Source organism: Bubalus kerabau, chromosome 15 (assembly GCF_029407905.1).
Source record: "Bubalus kerabau isolate K-KA32 ecotype Philippines breed swamp buffalo chromosome 15, PCC_UOA_SB_1v2, whole genome shotgun sequence".
NCBI lineage: Eukaryota > Metazoa > Chordata > Mammalia > Artiodactyla > Bovidae > Bubalus > Bubalus kerabau.
This window is the reverse complement of record NC_073638.1, coordinates 33,258,828-33,272,932: the sequence shown is the minus strand read 5'-3', so window position 1 is coordinate 33,272,932 and position 14,105 is coordinate 33,258,828. Positions and strand designations below refer to the sequence as shown.

Genomic DNA, 14,105 nt, shown 5'->3' with positions numbered 1-14,105 from the left:
TTGCCTAGGAAATCCCACGGACAGAAGAGCCTGGAGGGCTCAATCCATGGGGGCGACAATAGTCAGAAACGACTTAGCGACTAAACACCACCACCAACAAATGCTAGTTGTACGAGATCTCAAGGATTGAACAAGCCAAAATTAAACCATCATCCTAATCTATCAGGACGTAGATGAGGCCTCTTGGACTCATCTACGTAGGAAAGACCCATCAGTGCAGGAAGGAATATGTCCTATTAAACCACTTCGGAGAGCGAACGTGACAGTCTGAAGAACTCAGTTAAGTATTTCTTCCCTTAATTAAGCAATTTAGGTCCTGAATGCTGGCCTCATTTTAGAAAAAGCAAATGCTGGGGGCTGTTCTAATTGTGCACCTTCGATCCACAGATTTCCAACCCCTGTCTCCCCTTCTTAAGGACAGCTATGCACATCCATCACACAGGAGGACCTGACTTGCAGTTTCCAAGCCTGGCACACCCCTGCAGAGCTCAGCGCATCTCCTCCCTGTAACTCTGGCATCAGGAACTGGAGCCCCAGTGATTGGAAGTCAGTGTGAGGCAGAACTGTAAGTCCATTTTATGGCCTCCGACCATAGGGTACACCAACCTGTCCCAGCAGGTTAGGTGGAATGATAAAATCAGGAATAAGCTTTGATAAGAGATTACAGCCAAGTCAGTAAAGAATGAAGGTTTGCCCAGAGGCCAAGTAAGGGAAACCTAGAGCTATCATGTGAAAGAAAAAAAAAAAAAGAAGGAAAAAAAAACCACTTTAATCAAGTTGGCCCTTTCTGATAAAGTTTGCCTAACTCCCTGTGCTGGTGATGTCATTCAAAGAAGCAAGGATCCCAGGCCTTGTGTCCGGGCCTAAGAAATCTGCATGCGAGGAATAAAGGGGGAAGAAGGACCTGGCCACCCGGCCTTGGCTTCCTTCCAGGCAGAGGTCCAGACTTGGGTGGCCAGCCTCCGAAAACTCCTAGGGCCACTGCCACCTTGTCCTGGCGACCAGGCCTCTTACCAGCAGGCTGCCGGGGCGCCACCTGCGCGCTCTCAGCTCTGCCCTACCCCACCCTCCAGGAGGAAAAGGGATGAGAGAGGACGCACCCCCTCCCACCCCCTTACTCTCAGGCACCCACAGATTCCTGCGCTGCCGTCACCACTGACGAGAACCCAGGTCCCCTGGGGGCACTGCTTCCCCTTCTCATTCCAACCTCCCCATCAATGAACACGCAGCAACCCCTACGCTCCCGCTGCTCCTACTCTGGAGGGAGACAGAACCCAGAACGACATCCGGAGCCGAAAGCTGCAGCGGTGGGAGCGCCGGGCTCCTGGCCCCGCCGTCCGTCCCTGCCCTCTCCCAGTCAGCAGTGGATCCTCCAGCCAGGCCGGCGTTCGGGATCCAGAGGGTGCCCGAAGCCTCTGTGGGGCCCCGCCTCCCTCGGGGACTCGGCGCTGGAGACCTCAGGGAGCCCGGGGAGAGAACGGCTTAGCAACACCCGCGGAGGCCTGGCGCCTGCCACAGTCCCGTGGACTCGAACCTGGTGCCCTCGCCCGTAGGCGTCCCGCGCACTGGGACACGCCTCATCGTAGGCATGCCCAGCCAGCCCCTGGCCCAGCGCTCGGGCGCAGCGCCCTCCCCTGCACCCTGGTGCCGGAGAAGCCGAGTCCCGGGCCGCCCGCGCGCCCAGCCTGCCCCCAACAGGTCGTGGGCAGCGGGGAGCGCGCCTCCCGCCGGGTATGGGAGGCGAGCCGGAGCGAAGCCGAGGGCTGGCCGCGTGGGGCGGGAGGGGTCGCCGGGGCAGCGAGCTCGGCCACTTACGCGCGGGCTCTGGGGAACCCCATGGACAGCAGCACGTCCAGCGCCGATCCATGCTTGATGGTCCCGGGGCGCTGCTGGCGGTTCCTCCGCGGGGTGACTTTGCTGTACAGCTCCTCTCTCGCAGCCATGCCGAGCGGGCTGGGGTGGCCGTACTGAGCCATGCTCAGCGGCCAGCCATCGCCCGGGAAGGCACCCGAGCCGGAGGGCCCAGGAGGGCGGAGGGCCGGCCCGGGGCAGGGGAGAGGGGCTCGGGGATCCGGAGCCGGGCGCAGGCGGAGGCGCAGGCGGCGCTCGGAGGTTCCCTGGTGTCGAGACTGACGCTTCCTGGTGAGGCCACCGGAGCCAAAACTGCGAGCCGCTTTCTGCCCGGCCGGCCGGCCGCCACTCGGGCCCCGGGTGCCCCCTGCTCGGCGCCCGCAGCAGCCCTCTCTCCTCCGCCCCCTTCCTTCTCCGCTCCCAGCAGTCCGGGAATTTGCAATGAGTAATTTTTGAATGGATCAAAAAGGAAAAGGAGCTTTGTGGGCCGGCTCTGCCTCGCCTGTACCCGGGCCCCGCCCCTCTCTTAAAGCGGCAGCGCGGCCCGTGACTGCTCCCGGCTGGGCGCAGGCTGTACAAGTCCAGGTGCTTCTGGGCAGAGAATTGGAACCAGCACTGCCTGTGTGTACACTGGTTCCGGAGAGTCACTTCAGCGCTCCAGCTTCTCCATGGCTTCCATCCGGAGCCAGCGGGGCTTCAAGACACCAGATCAACCCATTTCAAGTTTCCTGTGGTTCTAGATGGGGTTATTAGTGGAAATTGGGCAAACTGATGGACGACATGAATGGACCAGAAGGCCAAGCCATAGCATCCAGATAAAAGGTTTTGCTTCCCAGAGACCGTGCAAGACCCGGAGGATTGTTAATGGCAACTGGAGACCAAGTTCCCATCAGCTGGCCAAGGAATCACGCTGAAGACCTGTATTCCCCATGATGGACCATGGGATTTCCCAGACAAGAATACTAAAGTGGGTTGCCATTTCCTTTTCCAGGCTATTTTCCCAACCCAGGGATCGAACCAAGGCCTCCCACGTTGCAGGCAGATTCTTAACCATTTGAGCTACAAGGGAGGGAGAAAACTGGAGAAAGAAGAGGAAGGGGAAGATGAAAGGAGGAAGAAGGTGGTGAGGAAGGAAGTGGGATGTGGAGGAGGGTGGGGGAGCAGGAACTGAGAAAGAACACTTTGTAATTTTAAGAGGTGTTCGGTGCTGAATGGGTTGATTTTCAATAGCAAATGAGTACCCTCTCAGTAAAAGCATTCAAAGAAAGACTGCTTCATCACTGCTCAGCGGTGACAAGTAAGTTGCATCATAGGTTTGCCCAAACTACTCCTACCTCAAAGAAGGTGGAAGTCCTAGCAACCCCTCTCTCCCCACACCTCCACAACTTGTGAGCTGGTCATCAGCCCTCAGGAGAGCTGGTCTTGGGGATATTAAAACGTGGGGGGAGGGCTGATGACCAGCTCTCAAGTTGTGAAGCTGTGGGGAGAGCTGATGACCAGCCCCCATGAACTTGGCTTGGGGATATTAAAGCTGTTTCATTCAGAGACACATTTATGGTCCTCAGTTAGCTAGGGGGACCCTGCTCGGTGTAATGGAAAAGGCACAGAGTAACCCTCAATTCAGTTCAGTTGAGTCTGTCAGTCGTATCCGACTCTTTGCGACCCCATGAACTGCAGCACGCCAGGCCTCCCTGTCCATCACCCCCGGAGTTCACCCAAACTCATGTCCATCAAGTCGGTGATAGTTGCTCTTTTTCAGGTGATGATTATATTACCACCTAACATTTGTTTATTAGGCTCTTGTATGTGTCAACCACTGTGTTCAGAATGATAAATGAATTAACTCATTTAATTTTTATGACCCTATGGTGTGTGTATAATTATTATCCCAGTTTACATACAAGAAAACAGCCCAGAGAGGTTGAGGAAGATGGTACAGATGACACGTCAGAGCCAGAGCTTTTGGTGTCTTGGACAAGTTGTTTCTGCCCTCTACAGCCCCAGGTCCTTATCTGTATGCATCGTAGTAGCTAGCCTTACACAGGGCTGGGCTCTCCAAAAATGTCAGTTCCTTCCCCTGCCTGGAGCGTGGGGGAAGGGCTGATGACCAGCTCTCAAGGAGCAGCTTTTTAATATTGCTTTCTAAAGCATCTAAGGGTTTTACCAGGGGAAATGACACAGCTTAATTCTCTTAGCCCAGAATATAGTTTTCTAAAAAATATCCAGCAGTGTTTGGAAGTGGGAAGATAAGGACTACTGGGGCTTAAGCAACAAGGTGCATAGTTCCATCTGCTATTGTGTAAGGGATGAGGAAAAAGTTCGTACTTCCTGGGTGGAGGCCTCTGCCTAAGCAGAAGTGTCCCGAAGCCATGCAGAGGGTCTCTCCTGGGCACAGAGCAAAGAGACAAAACTGGGCTGGGGAAACTGTATCTAGTGGACTAGCCTCCTTGGGATGCATTTGGTAAAGGGCACTGGATCTTACCTGATATTCTGAACTTCTTCCAAAATCTTGGATTGAGAGTTAAATGATCTGAAACCTAATCACGCAATACTGTCGTGTGGAAGCAGTTTATAAACCGTAAGCATCGATACTACATAAATAACTGAAATTTGCTGAAAATTCACTACACATTGATGCTGTTCTTAGCTTCTTACACAAATAACTTATTAATCCCTTGATAAGACAATAAAGTAGGTACCACCATATTATCATTGGCCACTTTACAAAACGAAGATGTTGAAGCAGACAGAGAGCAAGAATCTTGTCCAAGATCACATGGCCGGTAAGTGATTTGAACTCTTAAAATTTGTCCATACAATCACTGCCGTTATGACGATGATGAAGAGATGCCAACCAGTAAAATAACATGTTCAAATAATAACACTTTTGACTCCTCCTGTTACCAAGCTGAATTTGAGTCGCCTCACTAAATGTGTAGCCAAGCCATTCTACTGACACTGGGTTGTGGTAAAGGAAAGTGTAATAAGTCCCTGACATACGAAAGAGTTCTGTCCCAAGAGTAAGTCCAATTTGTTCATAAGTCAATAAGGTTAGCCTAGGTACCCAACGAACACAATTGGCTATGTAGTACTGTACTGTGTGATAGGGTTATAATATTTCTCATACAAATAATACATAAAAACAAACACCAAAGGCAAAATAATTTTAATCTTACAGTTCACTACCTTGAAAAGTACAGTGGTACGACAGTTGGCGCTTCTTAGCAGTACCAGCTACATCCTTGCTGCTCTTATTCTTGCTTCTGGACATCCTGGGTTTGAAATATGCTGTACTAGTGTACTCTATACAGTACTGTATGGTAAAGTACACAAAAGCACAACCACTTATAAAGGACACACACGGGACCACGTACGCCAGACACATGAACTAACTTACATGATTGGACTTGTGAATGTACATACATTCGCATCTTTGAAAGTTCTCAACTTGGAGGTTCATATGTAGGGGACTTAGTGTATAGAGTTTATTGCAAGGTGCCAAGCAAGGGAGTGGGAGATAAGCCCCAGATCCACTCCAATTTGATCTTTGAGTTAGAGCTTTTTGTTTTTGTTTTTTTAAGAACAAAAAGACTGGGCTTAATCATCATCCTGTGACATTTCTGTGGCATTTCTTGGAGTCAGGATGTCTCTGTTTTACAATTCTCTGGCCAAGTGGTCCATGGCTTGGGGGAGGGGGGCTTGTTAGCTCATCTTGCCCTGGAGAAACCCAAGTTTGTTTGTTAATGATGGTATCTAATGATACAACAGCAATTTTATCAACATCGATGTTATCAATAACAGCAATTTTAGTCATCTGACTCTGGTTGACTAGGGTTCAGTTAGCCCAAGAGTGAGGTTGGAGGGGCGAGAAAGGGAATAAAGTTTTGTATAGAGAAATTAGTAGTAAACTTGGTAAGGGATGGAGGAGGCAATGGCAACCCACTCCAGTACTCTTGCCTGGAGAATCCCATGGACAGAGGAAGCTGGCAGGCTACAGTCCAGGGGTCTGGGGTCTGGGGTCGCAAAGAGTCGGACACGACTGAGCGACTAACACTGCTACTACTGCTTAGTAAGGGCTTGGTTTTATGGAGACTCAGTTTCACTCCTCTGTCCCTTGACACAGAATTGTGGATCTCTGTTTCCTCTCAAAAAATTGAACTGTTTTTCTCCCTCCTCTAGGCAAACTGTGAGAGGAAATGATGGGTATAAAAATAGTTTTAGGTAGCCTGGGAAAAGCACTGTGGAAAACCAGGCGTCTTAGACGCGGACAGTTGCGTTTGGGGCACTTTTACCGACATCTCCATCCCACAACCTCACCCTTCAGCCAGGGGCCAGCCATCATTTTATTTAAGACGGCTGTCCTCAGTTCTGCACAGAATACGGTGCTGCCAATTAAGATGCATTGTGCTTCAATTGTATTGACTTTGAAAAGCTAGGGAAAGCTTTATAAAAGTCCATGTTGTTATATCACAAAGAGAAGAGGAATGACTATTCATTAGACAAGGTATCTGACAGCAGTGGGAGGGTGGGAAGGGCCCTCGCACGGTGAGGAAGCTGACACATCAGCTTCAAGCTCCTTCAGAAGGGAAGCAAGCTGTCAATTTCCCCTGTATCCACGGGTCGAGTCAGAATCCACCCTGAGCCACAAACCTCTTTCTTTTTTTTTTCTAAGTCATGCCGCGTGGCTTGTGGGATCTTAGTTCCGCAACCAGGGATCGAACCCAGGCCCTGTGCAGCGAAAGCCGTGAGTGTTAACCACTGAACCTCCAGGTATGTGTGTACGTGCTAAGTCACTTCAGTCGTGTCTGGCTGTGCAACTCTATGGACTGTAGCCTGCCAGGCTCCTCTGTCCATGGATTCTCCAGGCAAGAATACTGGAGTGGGTTGCCATGCCCTCCTCCAGGGGATCTTCCTAACCCAGGGATCAAACCCACGTCTCTTTCCTCTCCTGCATTGGCAGGCAGGTTCTTTGCCGCTGGTGCCACCTGGGAAGGCCCGGACCTCCAGGTAAGTCCCCATAAACCCTTCTGTTCTTGGTGTGGCACCCCTTCTGACATGGCCATAAGGATGGGCCCAGTTATTAATAACTGTGCTCATAATTTCTGAAAGCGAGTCCTGTGTCTTTCCCTTCTGCTTCTCTCTGCCCTTGAGAAAAGATCACGTGATCCCTTCAAGCACAGGCAGTAAAGTCTGCAGAATGTCTCCAGTTCCCAGAGTTGGGATGTTGAATCACTGGGATGCCACTGGCTCCTTGAGGTCAAGGGGATTCTTCATGATCAGAAGATTTTGAGACTATCTGGTAAGGAAAGAAAAGAAGCACCAGAGAAAGGTTCCAGAACTGGGAGTCAGGCTGTAACTTAGATATTTTCTCTGCCCCTCTCTGGTCCTTAGCTTCCTCATCTGCCAAATGAGGGCTTCACTTAAGCTGGGGGTTCCCAGGACTTTGCCCAGGGACCCTCAGGGACTCTTGTGGGAGGAGGATGGTGTTATCAACTGAAAGTCAGGGTGGGCAAAGCATGGTGTCCTCTCCTCCCTTCCTCTTTTTGAATTGGGTACATTTGATCAGTTGTATGTCTTGGGGGTTTTATGTAAGGTTTTCTATAGGAAGATGGTTTACAGGATCAAAAAACATTTTGGAAAAGACTGAACTAGATGATCTTTAATGCCCAATTTAGTTCTGAGAGACCATAATTTAACAGGAGAGAAAGCAGAGGGAAATGGAGTGGGATTGGTGAGTAGGGGCCAGGGGGGCAGGGGGCCCAAGGTAGCTGGGAAGGGAGGGACAGGCGAGGAATGGGGTGAGGGCAAAGGAGAAAGGTCCACACAGGTCGAATGTTAAGGTGAAACAGACTTTAAAAAGTCAAGCTGTTGTATCATAGGATATCACTTATATGTGGAATTGAAAAAAATGATACAAATGAACTTATTTACAAAATAGAGACTCACAGACATAGAAAGTGAAAGTGAAAGTCAAGTCGCTCAGTCATGTCTGACTCTTTGCAACCCCATGGACTGTAGCCTAACAGGCTCCTCCGTCCATGGGATTTTCCAGGCAAGAATACTGGAGTGGGTTGCCGTTTCCTTCTCCAGGAGATCTTTCCTGACCCAGGGATTGAACCTGGGTCTCCTGCATTGTAGGCAGATGCTTTACTGCACAGACATAGAAAACAAACTTATGTTACCAAAAGGGAAATGGGGAGGGGGAAAGAATAAACTAGGAGGTTGGGGTTAACATACATACACTACTATATATAAAACAGTGAACAACAAGGACCTGCTGTATAGCACAAGGAACTCTACTCAATACACTGTGATAACCTATGAGAAAAGAGTATCAAAAGCAAGATATATATATATAAATATATATGTATGGATGAATCACTGTGCTGTACATGTGAAACTAACATGATATTGTAAATCAACTACGCTTCAATAAAAAAGAAAGAAAAGGTCACATTATTTCCACCACTAGAGGAAATAATAGTCGTGTGACTTGGTAGACTGCTGCGGTGGATATCATATTGCAATATAAATGTATCAAATCAATGTTTGTATACCTTAAATGTATACTATATGTTAATTATATCTTAATAAAAAATAAAATTTAAATTTAAAAGAGTCATATCACTTCTGCTGCTGCTGCTGCTGCTGAGTCGCTTCAGTTGTGTCCGACTCTATGCAACCCCATAGACGGCAGCCTGTGTCCCAAAGCACAGTTACAGTAGCTCGAAGGACCTGGAGATTGTGACCACTTCAGTCTTGAATTTGCCCATAGGACTTGGCACAGTGCTTATGCTTGCACAATTATTGATGGGTTGTTGAATCTACGAAGCCATGTTATATGGTGGGGAAAAGTAAGACTGAAACAAAATTTGGAGCATCACTCTAAACCCAACAAAAATCTTGCATTTTTCTCATATGTTGAAAAAATTAAGATCTCTCCCTCAATTGCAAAAGGAAGAGAAAGCACAGGGAGTCTATTTTCATTTCTTTTCATCCATCTCTGAACAATAATCCCAGTGGGTCTATTTTGGAATCCTCGTAGGAGATACTCCATTGTCTGTGCTTCCTCCTTGGATAGGCCTCATCCCAAATGTCACTGCTGAAGGCTCTGTGTCCCTGACTTGCCGCGTGACAATAGGAGTGTTAGGAAATAAACAGTACAAGCTTAAAAAAAGGCTTATTCCTCTTCGCACACAACTTCTCTTTTTGTATACAAAAGGAAATGTACAGGACTTCCCTGGTGGTCCAGTGGTTAAGGCTTGACACTGCCATTGCAGGGGGCATGGGTTCAAACCCTGGCTGGGGAAGTTCTTCATGCCATGTGGGCCATCCAAAAAAAGAAATGTATAGGCAACATACGAATGTACAGGTTTCCCTGGTGGCTCAGTGGTTAAGAATCTGGCAGCAATGCAGGAGATGTGGGTCAGGAAGATCCCCTGGAGAAGGAAACAGCAACCCATTCCAGTATTCTTGCCTGGAGAATCCATGGACAGAGGAGCTTGGTGGGTTACAGTCCATGGGGTTGTAAGGAGTCGGACAAGACTGAGCAACTCACACAGGAAACATAAAGGGGAAATTTTATTTATAAAAAATAGAATAAAATTAATTAGCTATAAAAACCTAGGTATGTGGAAACAACAACAACAACAACAACAAAACAAGCGAAAATAACCTCCAAGCCCTAAAAAAGTGGAAACAGCAGCCATGGACCGAAATACTTGGAAAAATAATTTTTACCATTTAAAAATTCAGAATGGTTTCAGGGATTACAAGATACAATTTTTGGATATTTCTGTTTAAAAATGGAAGTTTAAAACTTCGTAGAATGCATTTTAATGAATCTTTGTGAGGCCGTGTACATTGATGTTAGATGTATTTCCAAATCATGCATAATACATAATGTCAACATAAATAACTTATGACCTATACAAAGAGGGGAAGTTTTGTAATGCCAGGCCATCACTAGAATAATACTCTGGCCAGTTAGCTATTTCTTCCATCTTCATTCTGGAAATTAAAATATTAAAAGTGCCAGTTGCTGTCTCCCCACCCAGTTGCCTGACCCATCATCTCCCCAGCCACCCTAGAAAGTGTTTAGCTATATTTTATGACACTTTCCCTTCTAGGATTGAGTTAAGGTTTGGGAATGTAAGATAATTTACCTCTGTTTTCTCATCTTTAAAATGGAAATAACAAGACATAGTTCATAGGGTTTTGTGATAATTAAGTGAGTTGTGAATATGAATGTACCAAACAAAGTGACACATGCTTGCTGAAGCCTTAATGAAACTCTTTATCCCTGTGTCCTATTCACCTTCCTATTCTCATGACATTTGTGCAGTTTCTTTGTTTCTTTAGAATTTAGGACTGTAGAATTAGATTAACCATAATCCATGGTCCGTATGTGGCTCAATTTTAGCCACCTAGCTACTTATGTAATCAGTTCATTTTTAATAATACAATCAGTTCAGTTCAGTTCAGTCACTCAGTCGTGTCCGACTCTGCGTCCCCATGGGCTGCAGCACGCCAGGCTTTGCTGTCCATCACCAACTCCCAGAGCTTGCTCAAACTCATGTGCGTTGAGTTGGTGATCCTATCCATAAGCACCCACAAAACTTTCACCTGAAACAAAAGTTAGGACCTTGACAGTAACTAATATCTTACCAAATGACCGCACTCTACTCCAACCAGCCTATTCCTTGCCTTCCCGTACTCTAGGTGGCTTCATCCTATATTCTATGTTCATCATTCCCTTCTTTTTCTTTTCATATAATTTTATTGAATCTGTGAAAGTGAAAGCGCAAGTCACTCAGTCGTGTCCAACTCTTTGCAACCCCATGGACTATACAGTCCATGGAACTCTCCAGGTCAGAATACTGGAGTGGGTAGCCTTTCCCTTCTCCAGGGGTTTTTCCAAATCCAGGGATCGAACCCAAGTCTCCTGCATTGCAGGAGGATTCTTTACGAGCTGAGCCACAAGGGAAGCCTTAGTGAATCTTTAAATATCATAAAGAATATTTTTAAAGAAATTTTTAGCTGTTTTTTTGAAAAAAAATTTTTTTAAAGAATTTTTTCACTCTTTACTGAATTTGTTAGTCTTTATTGAATTTGTTACAATATTGCTTCTGTTTTATGTTTTGTTTGTTTGTTGGTCATAGGACGTGTGGGATCTTAGCTCCCCAACCAGGGATGGAAATTGTGCCCCTTATATTGGAAGGAGAAGTCTTAACCAGTGGACCATCAGGGAAGTCCCTTTGAAACATTTTTATCTTAAGTTAGTTGATTTACAATGTTGTATTACTTAGAGGTGTACAGCAAAGTGATTCAGTTATACATACATATATATCTTTTTTTCAGATTCTTTTCTCTTATAGCTTATTACAAAATATTGAACATAGTTCCCTGTGCTATACAGTAGGCTCTTGTTGGTTATCTATTTTATATATAGTAGTGTTAGCCGTTTTGATATAATAGAGTATAATGCTGTTTTTAATCTTTTGAGATTTGCTTTTTGTTTTTTTTGCTCAATAGTACACTACTAAGGTATATAACTAAGGTATATTCATACTGTTGACTATTGGGTAGTCTGTTGGTTTGGTTGCTGTATAATAGTCCATCTCTTGTTATGTCATGTTTGGATTATTTCCAAGTTTTTGCTTTTATGATTCTGCTGCTATGACCACTCTTTTTTTTAATTATTTATTTTAACTGGAGGCTTATTACAATATTGTAATTAGCCATACACTGACATGAATCAGCCACAGGTACACATGTGTCCCCCATCCTGAACACCCCTCCCACTTCCCTCCCTACCCCATCCCTCTGGGTTGTCCTAGAGTACTGGCTTTGAGTGGCCAGCTTTATGCATCAAACTTGCACTGGTCATCTATTTTACACATGACAATATACATGTTTCGATGCTATTCTCTCAAATCATCCCACCCTCACCTTCTCCCACATAATCCAAAAGTCTGTTCTTTACATCTGTGTCTCTTTTGCTATCTTGCATATAGGGTTGTCGTTACTGTCTTTCTAGATTTCATATGTATGCGTTAATATACCGTATTGGTGTTTCTCTTTCTGACTTACTTCACTCTGTATAATAGGCTCCGGTTTCATCCACCTCATTAAAAATAACTCAAATGCATTCTTTTTATAGCTGTGTAATATTCTATGCGTATATGTACCACAACTTCTTTATCCATTTATCTGCCAATGGACATCTAGGTTGCTTCCATGTCCTAGCTATTGTAAACACCACTCTTTATAAGTCTCCAATCATATCTGGGCAAGAATTACCCTTGGACTATAGCCTGCCAGGCTCCTCTGTCCATGGAATTCCCCAGGCAAGAATACTGGAGTGGATAGCCATTTCCTTCTCCAGGGGAGCTTCCTGACCCAGGATCAAACCCAGGTCTCCTGCACTGCAGGCAGATTCTTTACTGTCTGAGGCACCAGGGAAACTCAATTCTAGGAGTAGAAGCTGGGGCACTTTCTACTTATAAGATAATACAAAACTAAAAAAAAAAAATACAAAACTGTTTTCCAAAGTAGTTACACCAGTTTATATTCCCATCACCAGCACATAAGAGATCTCTTTGTATTGTGGTTGCCTGTGGCTACATAATTATTCTATATTCCAGACTATTTTACAAACCACTTGAGGCAAACTTGAGGTAATGTAGTCAGAGAGTTCAAGTGTATGGGCTCTGTGTTTGACTTCCACTTTCTTCCTTATGAGCCATGTAACCTTGAACAAATTCATCCATTTAACAATTATTCACTGAGCACCTACTGTATATGTGCTGAAGACAAAGTCCCTCTTCCCAAGGATCCTACATTCTAGTGGGAAGCGACAGATAGTGAGTAAATGTAAATTCCATACAATGATAAGTGCTATAAAGAAGGAAAACAGAGTGATGTGCGTAGAAGTAACTGAGGGTGGGAAACTCCTCTAGCAAAAGCGAGTTGGGAAGGTCACCTGTGTGGAGGTGACCTCAAAGCTAAGATATGAATGATCAGAGGGAGGCAGCCGAACAAAGAGGTGGAGGGGGAGACTTGCAGACAGCGGGCACAGAAAAATGCAAACCCTTCAAAGGTGAAAATACTCAAAGGCAAATAAAAGAGGTCAGAGAAGCTGAAGCACAGGAAAGGAGGGGAGAATGAAGACCTGCAATGGGTGTGCAGAGCCAGTTCCCGCTTCCAGGGCAGAGCTCATTGTTTCAGGAATACCTGGAACCATTTGTCAAATCATTATTAGCAGGAAATCAGCCATGGTGGGAGTATTTACACGATGGAAATTGGCAAATGCTTCCCCAGGGCTTCTTCCCCATGGCCCTGAGAGTCAGGGGGCAGGGTGAGGTGGGGGAGAGGAAAAGACAACTGAACAGATACAGTTAAAGAGTTGCTTCACCTCTCAGCACCCAATCTCAAAGGGTCACCGTGAGAATTAAATGAGTTGGTTCATCTAAAGCACAGGGCAGAGGAAGAGTGCTCAGTGACCACAGAGCACTTGCCTGCTCCTGCCAATGTTCCTATTCCTTCTCCAGCTTCCCTACCCTGCAACCATCTGGTCATGATGCTCCTAGGAGGAAAAAAAACAAACATATGTTGAGTAGCCACTATAGGCCAGGACTCTCACATGTTGTTATTTCACACCATCAGCAATACTGTCAGGGAGATAACTACATGGGAAATTTACTGATAAACCTACTGATGTTCAGAGAGGTTAGGTAACATGCCCAAGGTCTCACAGCTGCTAAGCGGTGAACTGGCATTGAAAACTAAGACATCAGTGGGACTTCCCCAGTGGTCCAGTGGCTAAGACTCCGTGCTCCAAATGCAGGGGGGCCGAGTTTGATTCTTGGTCAGGGAACTAGATCTTAAATGCTCCAACTGAAGATTCTGCATGTTACAGTGAAGATCAAAGATCCCAGCATAGCCAAATAAAATAAATACATATTTTTTTTAAAAAAAGAAAGAAAGATGCGTTTCCTTGGTGGCTCAGTGGTAAAGAATCTGCCTGCCAATGCAGGAGAGACAGGTTCAATCTCCGGTTGGGGAAGATCCCACATGCTGCGAAGCAACTAAACCTGTGTGCTACAACTACTGAGCCTGTGCTCTGTAGCCCATGTGCTGCAGCCACTGAGCCCACATGCTGCCAACTGCTGAAGCCTGTGTGTCCTAGAGCCTCTGCTGTGCTATGAGAAGCCTGTAACGAGAAGCCTGCACACCACAACTAGAAAAAAGCC

The 14,105-nt window shown here is 46.2% G+C and overlaps 1 protein-coding gene and 1 long non-coding RNA gene across 2 annotated transcripts in view; one reads left to right on the top strand and one right to left on the bottom strand.

Annotated features, from left to right (window-relative positions):
* The window catches only part of UBASH3B (ubiquitin associated and SH3 domain containing B), a 153,029-nt gene extending 150,753 nt beyond the window's left edge, over window positions 1-2,276 (bottom strand). Inside the window, exon 1 of the mRNA XM_055548426.1 lies at window positions 1,816-2,276. Within this exon, the coding sequence (XP_055404401.1) occupies window positions 1,816-1,976 (161 nt within the window). The 5' untranslated portion in view covers window positions 1,977-2,276. The remainder of the gene's footprint in view (window positions 1-1,815) is intronic.
* A 4,780-nt stretch (window positions 2,277-7,056) lies between these two features.
* The window catches only part of LOC129628061 (uncharacterized), a 58,990-nt gene continuing 51,941 nt past the window's right edge, over window positions 7,057-14,105 (top strand). The window contains exons 1-2 of the long non-coding RNA XR_008702714.1: window positions 7,057-7,150; window positions 11,013-11,128. This is a non-coding gene — a long non-coding RNA (uncharacterized LOC129628061). The remainder of the gene's footprint in view (window positions 7,151-11,012; window positions 11,129-14,105) is intronic.